At 50.6% G+C, this 10,294-nt stretch overlaps 1 protein-coding gene across 1 annotated transcript; it reads left to right on the top strand.

Moving 5' to 3' along the window:
* The first annotated feature begins 82 nt into the window (after nt 1-82).
* PITX2 (paired like homeodomain 2) lies at nt 83-5,239 on the top strand. Its single transcript, XM_006025541.3, has 3 exons — nt 83-388; nt 1,627-1,832; nt 4,452-5,239. Exons 1-3 carry the CDS (start codon nt 148-150, stop codon nt 5,013-5,015), a joined length of 1,011 nt encoding a protein of 336 aa, XP_006025603.1. The 5' UTR covers nt 83-147; the 3' UTR covers nt 5,016-5,239.
* The last annotated feature ends 5,055 nt before the right edge of the window (nt 5,240-10,294 follow it).

The raw sequence follows: 10,294 nt of genomic DNA, 5'->3' as shown, positions 1-10,294 counted from the left end.
CGGGGACGAGGGGCTCCTCGGACGCTGCCCACCGCTGCCTGGCTCTCGCCCGCCCCAGCCGGGGGCCAAGCCGGAGCCGCCCGGGACCGGGGCAGCTGGCCGGGCACAGCCCTCCGCAGCAGGCGCCCGCTCGGCTTTCTCTTGCCCATGAACTGCATGAAAGACCCATTAAGCCTGGAGCGCCTGGGAGCCGGGAATAAGCTGTGCTCCACTTCACCCTCCTCCTCCTCTTCTTCCTCCTCCTCCTCCTCATCTTGCCACCATCACCAGCCGGCACTGGGCATGGCTTCTGCTCTCGCTCCCGGGCAGCCTCGCTCGTCCTTGGACTCCTCCAAGCACCGGCTGGAGGTGCACTCCATCTCGGACACCTCCAGCCCCGAGGCCGCAGGTTAGAGGGAGATCCCCCCCCGCCCCCTGCATCCCCTCCTCCACTGGCGTCTGCTGCCTCCCTTCCTTCTGCTCCCCCGGGTGACTTCTGCAGCCTCGATCCCTCCAACCCCGGGGCTGGGCCCTCGCCCCCCGCTCCCACCCCGTGCGGGCACCGCTGCCCCCCGGGTTCCGCAGCATCTTCTCCCGGACTGGCACCCCGCGGAGCCGCCTCCCCCGGGCAGAGCGGGGCAGCTAGTTGCTTTCTTGCGGGAGCTGCCGTGGGATGCGGCACGTGCAGGCACTCCTCTGCCGGCCCATTGAAACCCGCCCGTGAGGACCGAGGTGTGTTGAGATCTGGCCTGTGGATCCACGCGCTGCGAGCTCCTCGTGGCCCGCACGAGACCTGCCTGCAGCTGGATGGACTGTGCGGGGCTAGGAGAGCTGTCACGGGGCAGCCCACCTGTCTGGGGAGCTGTGCATCCAGGGGCGGATGCCTGGAGCTGCCCCAGGACGGGGTCGAGGTGCAGAGACAGGGACAGGGGTTGTGCTGGAGGGACGACCCCTCGGCCTCTAGAAGGATGCGCAGAGCTGGGGAGTAGTCGTGGTGGTGGGATTAGTAGCGAGGGGGTGTGGGTGTTGTGTGTCGGTCTTGTGCGGGTATGGGGAGGTGTTGTGTGTGTGTGAGTGTGAGTGCTGCTGTGTCTAAGTGTGTGTGGGTGTTGTCGGTGTTGGGGGTATGTCTAGATGTGGGTGTTGTGTGTATAGGTGGGTGTGGGGTTTGTGTGTGGAGGGTGTTGCGTGCCTCTGGATGTGGGTGTTGTGTGTGGGAGGGTTGTGTGGGGGGTTGTGTGTGTACGTGTGCGTGGGTGTTGTCGGTGTGTATGTGTCTGTAGATGTAGGTGTTGTGTACATAGGTGTGTATGGGTGGGTGTTGATGTGTGGGGGGTATGTGTCTAGATGTGGGTGTTGTGTATTGGTGGGTGTTGGTGTGTGGAGGGCGTTGTGTGTGTGTGGATGTGGGAGTTGTATGCATAGGTGTGGGTGGGTGTTGGTGTACGGGGCTGTGTATCTAGATGTGGGTGTTGCGTGCATGTGTTGTGGGTGTGGGTGTTGTGTGTGTGCGGATGTGGGTGTTGTGTGTGGGTGTTGCCCAGCCCGTGTCCATCGCATGCAATCTGCCGGGGTGCCTCTGCTTTGCTGCCTGCCCTGGCCCTGCGAGAGCAGGCTCGTGACTCTGGGCCGTCCCTGCTTTTGCAGAGAAAGAGAAAAGCCAGCAGAGCAAGAATGAGGACCCGGGGGCTGAGGATCCGTCCAAGAAGAAGAGGCAGCGGCGGCAGAGGACTCACTTCACCAGCCAGCAGCTGCAGGAGCTGGAGGCCACTTTCCAGCGGAACCGCTATCCGGACATGTCCACCCGGGAGGAGATCGCGGTCTGGACCAACCTCACGGAAGCCCGAGTGAGGGTAGGTGCGGAGCGCGGGCCACCGGGGGTGCGGGAGGCGACCGGGCCCGAGCCGCTCTGTTCCTCTGCAGGGCGCGGGCTTGGCCGGGAGCACGGCCCGGGACAGGCTGCAACCTGCGCCGCTGCTAATGAAAAAAAGGTGCAAAATCCACAAGGGCTTTGACTTCCTCCTCGGCGCCCGAGACGTGCCCTTCCTTGCGTTTTCTCTTTCGTTTGGTTTCACAACTCTCCCGGCGCTTCCCTCGCCGGCCCGCCCGGCTCTGATTTATGAGACCTCAGCAGCTCTTGGGCCGGATCCGGATCTCTTGCAACTCCCTCCCGCTCCCTTCCCGCGGCTCCCAGACACATCTCGCAGGGCTCCCTGCAGTCTCCACGTGCAAACCAAGACGTGTGGCTCGCTCAGGGGGTGCAGGGGCCCCTGGGGAATGCCAAAAACTGCGGCTGAGCTAGGAAATCAGTGCATCGCCTTTAGCAGTAGTGCCAGTGTACTAGTACTGTTACTCTTAGTGTCATCGTTAGTATTAGTGTTAGTTTTGGTGTTAGTGCTAGTAGTAGTGTTACCATTAGTGTTATTAGTATTAGTATTAGTAGCAGCATTAATCGTAGTTTTAGTGTTAGTATTGGTGTTAGTGTTATTAGTATCATTAGTGTTATTATTGGTGTTAGTGTTAGCATCATTCGTGTTTGTGGTAGTGTTATTTGTATTACTGTTAGTATTGGTATTAGTGTTAGTATCATTTGTATTAGTGTTCGTGTTATTAGTATTAGTGTTAATATTAGTGTTGGTATCAGTATTAGTTTTCGTTAGTATTAGTATCATTAGTATTAGTGGTAGAATTGTTATTAGCGTTAACGTCATTAGTGTTAGTCTTATTAGTGTTAATATTGGTGTTAGTGTTATTAGTATCATTAGGATTAGTGTTAGAATTGGTGTTAGTGTTAGCAACATTAATGTTATTAGTATTAATATTGTTAGTGTTAGTATCATTAGTATTAGTGCTAGAATTGGTATTAGTGTTATTAGTATTAGTATTGGCTAGTATTGGTGTTGGTGTTATTAGTATCATTAGTATTAATGTTAGTATCATTAGTATTAGTGTTAGAAATATTAGTAGCATTATTTCTGCTGCTGCTGCTATAGCTAGTGCTGTTATTATTCTTCCTGTTACTATTATTACTATGACCATTACTATCAGTAGTAGTATTATCGACCACAATAACAAACCTCCCGACTTGAGAATTCCCTTAGTTCTGCTCTCAAAAAAATCCCAGGTTCTGGATAAGGGGCAGCTGATTATATAGAGATCGGGGAGCAAGTGGCGATTGCCTTGCAAACGCGTGGCATCGGAGCTGAAGAGCTGGGCTGGGCGGGGAGGCCGAGAGGGGAGCACCGGAGGAGGCCGGAGCAGGCTGTGGCTGTGCCGGGCGGGAGGAGGCTCTCACGCCGTGTCCTTGTCGCGCCGGAGAGCCATGTCCTGCCTGTGCCGGAGGAAGACTCTCCGGAAAGCAGCGCTGCAGATTTAGCCCTCCTGGGAGGTAAAATCGGAGATGATAGAAATGCCTAGTGTGACTGCTTAGCAATCGCTTCCCTCTCCGTTCATGGTGGTGCGCTGGAAATGGGGGCTGCTTTGCGGGGTTTGAGGAGGCGCGATCTGGGTTTATAGCTCCGAGCCGCGCCGGGGACAGAGGGGGCAGTTCACAGGGGCTTGTCAAGTTAAAAAAGCCCGGGCAGATTAAACAGCAAGGGGAGCCCAGGAAGGGCCGCAATACACAACCAGCCCCGAGATGTGGATTGGGAAGGCGCTTGGGGAGGCGCACGCTCCCATTGTCTGCCCCGGAGCTCACTTCGCACGTTGTCAGGGCCGAGCTTTGCCTAAGAGCAGTCGGACAAATCGGTTGAGAAGTTGTTTTTCGCTAGTGGAAGTTGTTTCCCCCCCTAATCTTCCACCAGTAATACTACTACTGCTGTCAGATTAGCCTGTGAAGAGCTTGTAGGTTTAATTAACTGTGGAGGCACCGATTTATTAGGTCTTGGACCTCCCCCCACCCCTGCGATCTGTAAAAGGAAACATGCTTTTTATTTTTGTCTCCCCGCTGACCAAAAGCCTGCTGGTTTCCAGACATTTTCTTGTCCTCGATCTGCAGGTTTCTAATTTTTCCCCCCCTTCACCTCACTGGAGATTGGTCAATTTGATGGGAGCACCAGCCGGGGCTTGCTAAGTGTTTTGAGGTCGCATGAGAGAGAAGTGTTGTGAAAAACAAGATCCTATTTTTTTCTTTGCCTGCTGCTCCTTATGAACCTAAGACATGAAGGCACCGCGGCAACATGTTACCGAGCTGCTGGGGAGTTTCTTTGGCAATTCTGCAGTCGGTAGTGCGGATTCAATTACTATGAGCTTGCCCACGCGATTGGGGTCTACTGAATGCTTCTTTTTTTAAGCATGCCAATATCTGTTCACGGTGGGGGGAAATGCAGTGCTCCTTACGCCGGTCAGCTCCCTTGTCTGAAGAGTTTGTGAGTTGTTGTTTTTAATGACCCTCACTGTTGGCGACTGTAGTTTTTGCATAACTAACCCGAGTCTTACATTTCCTCCCCCCACCCCCCTCCTTTCCCTTAAAGGTTTGGTTCAAGAACCGCAGAGCCAAATGGAGAAAGAGAGAAAGGAACCAGCAAGCTGAGCTTTGCAAAAACGGTTTTGGTCCGCAATTTAACGGTCTCATGCAGCCCTACGATGAAATGTACCCGGGCTACTCTTACAACAACTGGGCAGCTAAAGGCCTGACCTCTGCTTCCCTGTCCACCAAAAGCTTTCCTTTCTTCAACTCTATGAATGTCAACCCTCTGTCTTCTCAGAGCATGTTCTCCCCTCCAAATTCCATCTCCTCCATGAGTATGTCTTCAAGCATGGTGCCCTCTGCAGTCACTGGGGTCCCCGGTTCCAGCCTCAACAGCCTGAATAACTTGAACAACTTGAGCAATCCCTCCCTGAATTCTGCAGTGCCAACGCCAGCTTGTCCTTATGCTCCTCCAACACCTCCTTATGTTTATAGGGACACATGTAACTCTAGCTTGGCCAGTCTGAGACTTAAAGCCAAGCAGCACTCCAGCTTTGGATATGCCAGTGTGCAGAACCCAGCTTCCAACCTGAGCGCGTGTCAATATGCTGTGGACAGACCCGTGTGAGATATTCCAGTATAAAATACTGAACGGGAATCCCTCCCCTTCCCCGCAGAGACTGAGAATTAAACTAGAAAGTAATGGGCACTATAGAGAAAGAGAAAGGAAAAAAGGAGAGAGAGAGAAAAGAGAGAGAGAAGGAAACCACTGAAATAAGATAGCTCCTTTGTTTTCAAAGGATCTCCGACAGTTTCTGACATCCTTCATTTAAGAGTATTTCCAACAGTTACAAGGACATATATATATATATATATATATATATATATGGACAGACAAATGTTTGACTGGATATGATATGACATTTTAATGTTACTATAAGCTTGTTATTTTTTAAGTTTAGCATTGTTAACATAAAATGACTGAAAGGATGTATATATATCGAAATGTCAAATTAATTTTATAAAAGCAGTTGTTAGTAATATCACAACAGTGTTTTTAAAGGTTAGGCTTTAAAATAAAGCATGTTACACAGAAAGCGATTAGGATTTTTTCGCTTGCGAGCAAGGGAATGTATATACTTAAATGCGACACTGTATGTTTCTAACATAATTATTAAAAAAAAAACCTTGTGTGAATATCAGTTTTAGAATAGTACCTCTGGTGGATGCAATGATGTTTCTGAAATTGCAATGTAAAACATGCCCTGTGTATAACATTTCGTACAATATTATTGTTTTACTTTTCAGCAAACATGAAAAAATGTGTTTTATTTCATGGGAGTAAAATATACAGCATACAGTTTTGTCTGGATTTTTTTTTAATCAATTAAAGTGTGCAGCGGCACCGCCCTGAATGATTGACTGATCGATGACACTGGATCCCCTTCTTTGGAAACACAGGGCAGTAATTTTTTACTGCAAGACAAATAAATTGCAGGGTTTTTCACACACATACAAAAATCCCTCCTTCTAAAGTTACACGCTAAATAAACTCTGTCCTCGCAACTCCCTGGGTTTCTGCAAAGTAGACAAGATTCCTTTATTCCCAGGAACAGAGCCGAGAAAAGAGCTTGCTTGATACTGCTGGACTCGAGATTTCACCAGTCAAAAAAATAAAAGTTGGTACTTGTGGAGTAGCAACCGCTCCCGCTGCGAAGGAGGCTTTTATTAAATAAACCCCCCGAGTTTGCAAACAAACACCTTCTGTTCGCAATAATCCCCCACGCTCACTTTTTTCCCCCCTTAAGTAGAGCGATCTCTCATGTAATATTACATTTCCATCTCCAAATCCCTTTTCAGACATTAGCAGAAACAAAGACCACTCCAAGCTCTGAGCGCCCGAAAGGTTGAGAGGTTAGCCTGAAAGTTTCCTGCGCCTTGTACTGCGGGGTGTAGTTGAAGGGAAAGGTCGTGCTCTCTGTGTTTTGTTTTAAATAATATTGACCCATTCATTCTAAACCTGCTTGTTCGTGAAATGATACAGGATTATACTTTGCAATCTCCGGGACAATGAAGCAAATCAAGATGAATTACAGCTTTGGCCCTCCCATCTGATGACATCTGAACTGGCAAGGAAAAGTCTGGGACTGTGCAAAGCGTTGAGGAGTGAGTGCGTGTGCGAGAGAGAGGGAGAAGGAGGGGATTTGGGACTTCAGCATCAAGAGGGAAGTATTAAAGCACGGAGGCGACTGAAAGCAACGAAGCTGGCTGGTGGGGCGAGACTGGGAATGGGCTGGGACCTGGAACTGGGATTCCCCCGGGCCTCGGAGGAGTGGGACCCGCGTGTGTATGTGTGTATGTGTGTGCGTGTTCCTTTGCGCCGGGGTGTGTCTGACCCGCCTGCAGCTTCACCTCCAGGCAGAGCAGACACTGCGCCTTTGTTCTGCCCGGACTCGCTGCCACTCCGACCGCGATCGCAGATAATGCCCCGCTTTACAAGCCGCGCTCGCTGCACATTAACTTGCGTCTCTTCTCTGGAGGAACCGCTCCGAGACCTGCGGGTCCAGGCCCTTTGGACAGCGAGTCACCTCCCGCCTCCACCGGCTCCTTTGCAGCTGGGGTGAAAGGGGAGACCCTGGATCTGGCACTGGTGGGTCTTGGTGGGGGGCGAGGTTGCCTGGCAGGTTGGAAGGGGCAAGAGCAGGGTTCCTGGGAGCCGCTTGGCCCTCGGGCGATGCAATTCAGGCCGGATCCTCAGGGGGCTTCAGGTTGGGCGCCCCCAGCAAGGCGGAGTGGGGCAAGGGGGTGGAGGTGCTGGGGAGGGGGGTTGTGGCTAAAGCCTCCCAGGCGCCTGAGGCAGAGGGGCTGCTCCGGACCCCCCCCCCAACACACACACACACACACACCCACACACACACACACACACCCCTACCTCTCCAACCCGCACCGGCTCCAATCGATTCTCTGCACCATGTCAACACTTAATGCTGGTGAGTGCAAGGGGGGGTCGCTGCGGGGCTGCTGCTTCTTCCTTCTTTCCACCCCCCTGCGTGATGTCCGGGCTTGCCGGATTACAGCCTGCCCCGCCGGGCTGCGGGTCTCCGCGGGACCTGACTCCGCGGGGAAACACGGTGACCTCACAGCCCCCTTCGCCGCCGGCCTCTCTCCCGGCGGGGCAGGACAGCCACCTCCTCTCGGGACCTCCCAGCCGGGCGCGGGGCACGCCAAAGTGTCCTCCTTCCCGGCGCTCTTCCTCTCCCGTGCGGGCCGCTGCTTCGCTTTGTGCCTTGCTTGGTTGTTTCTATTTTGTGCACCTTTTGTACATGTACCGGGGTGGGGGTGTAAGTATGGGTGTACACGGACGTGGATATATGTGTGCGTGTGTATACACACATTTACTATATATACTATAGTTAGTATATCTAGTATAGAGATATAGAACTATATACTATATTATAGTAATACACAATATTTATATATCTCCAATAGTCTGGGTCTGGGACTGTGTGTGTGTGTGTACGTACGTGTACACACACACACACATACTATTGGAGATATATAAATATAGTTACAGATATATAGATTTCAGATCCAAACTATTGGATATGTAGATGTAGATGTAGAGGTAGATGTAGATGGAGACATATGCAGGTATATGTGTACATGTACCTGTACCTGTACATGTACATGAATATCTATCTATCTATCTATCGAATATATGTGAATATATTAACATGAATGTATTAATATATATTCATATATTCATTTTAATATACTCATATATATGTGTGTGTGTGTGTGTGTGTGTGTGTATCTCAGACCCAAGATATTGGAGAGATATAGATTTCAAGATATATAGATCCCAGATCCAAACTATATGTATATGTATATGTATATATTTCAGCCCCCAGTTCCTGGATCTCCGCTCGTGCCCGGCTCGGAGGCCGAGAAATCCGGGGGCCCGCGGTGGGGGCACACAGCCCGGCGGGTGTAGGCTGAATTTCTCTCTCTCCCTCAAGTCCAGAGGCTCATAATTTCTCTGCGCCACTTGACCAAAGATTTAATGTTTGGATGAGGTCGTAAATCAACATGTTTTCTTGTCTTCCCTTCCCCTTATTAGCGATGGCAGCTTGAACACGGAACAATTTGGGGTAGTAAATATATACATCTACTATTTTTAATGAAGAAGAAGAAAATAAAGTGGAGTCTTAAAAGTCCCAGGGCTCATAAATTAACCAGCTGATGTGCGGCTGCTCTTTTGAGGACTCTATTAAACCTCGGGCGAGTGAAATGGCAGAGAGCCCCAGTGTGAACAAACATTGCTGTCTGGGTCCCAATCCACATCTCAATCCACAACGGCACCGGCGGCCCTCGCCCCCCTCCGGCCGGCCGAGCAGACCTCGCGCTGCAGCCTGCCCCAGGCCTTCAGTGCCGCCGCGCTAGGGAGCGGGCATGTCTCCGAGCACAGGCCGCTCTGGACCGGCTTCGGCGCTGCTCGGCTCAACTCAGCTCCCCCGTGTCGCCGGGCCCGGAGCAGGAGGGAGACGCGAGAGCTCGCTCGCCCTGGGGCTTAGCTGGGGACGGCCCACCCGCCCCTGACCACAGTGCTTTTCCCGGGAACACAATGCCCTTTTTATCCCACAACGAGTTCACTTGGAACCGCTTCCCCGAAGGTACCTGATTTTTTTTAAAGATCTATTTGCAAACGAAGCAAAATAACCAAGCCATGTTTATTTCTGCAAGCTTTCAGAAATAGCCCGCGATTGCTTTCTCTGTGTCCCGCTCTTTCAAATATAAGCCTTAAAAAAAAATTCAAAAGTCTCTTGAAGCAATAGTCAAAGGTTTCTTTCTGTTTGTTGTGTGAATTCAGGATGCCCCCCTTTAGCTGCTACCTTTGTGATTCAGGAGACAAAACTGCAACTGTTTTAGTTTCTATAATTAAAAATATTATTTTCAGGATGCGCTGTGTATTGTAGTGACTAATTCTGGATTCGCTTAGAAGGGGAAAGGAAATTAAGAAGAGGCAAGCCTATGCAGTTTAATCCTATGCAGTTATTTACTGCAAGCAAGAAAGGAAGCAAGAAAAAGAAAGACAAACACATACAGAAAGAGACTGGCAGAAAAGGCAGGAAGGAAGGAAAGGAAAGGAAGAAAGAAAGAAGTTTTAGCGTTTCTACCACTAAAACTTCCATGAGAATCTTTTGGCGGGGAAATGACTTCCTTTAGAAATAGGCGACATTTAAGATGAGATGTATTCAGCACAGGAATGTCTGAAAGCAGCTTTGCAGGTTTTCCCGGGATCATATAAAATGGACACGCCAGGGTGCCTGGGAGGGTCCAGGATCGTGGTGTTTTCCATACAGTACCCCAAGCTCCGCTGGGAGGAGAGGAAGCAAGAGACATCTGAGCAATGAAAACACATCAACTCTTCCTTCTTCCAAGTCTGGGGTTTGCAATGAGCTCACTTTGCACCCAGTGCTGGCGTGTGAATGCGAAGCAGTTGTCCTCCTCTGCATACGTGTGTGTTGGCGTGTGTGTATCTCAGTCACACTGTGGACATGCCTGTGCATATTTCAGGCTAACTCTGTGTGTGTGTTTCCAGCCCAACGCTGTGGGTGTGTTTCAGGCCAGCTGTGTGTGTGTGTGTGTGTGTGTGTGTTTCAGACGAGTCCTGGATGGGGACTTCAGACAAACCGGCACAAGCAAAGCCAGGGTTCAGCTAGAAAGTGTCCTTAATCCTCTCCATTGTGCCTGCCTAGCCATGGCCGCGGGTCGCTGGTGTGCAGCCTGATTTCACATCTCACACTTTCAATAATACCTAAGCATTCCAAGGGCATATAATTTACCTTGCTAAATGCCTGCTTTGGTACGCATATTATACATGTGTAGGTCTGAATATTATGCACC

The sequence above is a fragment of the Alligator sinensis genome, unplaced genomic scaffold (assembly GCF_000455745.1).
Source record: "Alligator sinensis unplaced genomic scaffold, ASM45574v1 scaffold861_1, whole genome shotgun sequence".
In the NCBI taxonomy this organism is placed as follows: domain Eukaryota; kingdom Metazoa; phylum Chordata; order Crocodylia; family Alligatoridae; genus Alligator; species Alligator sinensis.
The sequence above is the reverse complement of the archived record's forward strand: the minus strand, read 5'-3'. Positions and strand labels throughout refer to the sequence as shown.

Bases quoted from the DNA above. Each gene is read 5' to 3' on its own strand.
- PITX2 (XM_006025541.3), top strand. From the start codon at position 148: ATGAACTGCATGAAAGACCCATTAAGCCTGGAGCGCCTGGGAGCCGGG. The intron at 389-1,626 runs GTTAGAGGGAGA...CTGCTTTTGCAG, and splicing joins CTCCAGCCCCGAGGCCGCAG to AGAAAGAGAAAAGCCAGCAG. The intron at 1,833-4,451 runs GTAGGTGCGGAG...TTTCCCTTAAAG, and splicing joins TCACGGAAGCCCGAGTGAGG to GTTTGGTTCAAGAACCGCAG.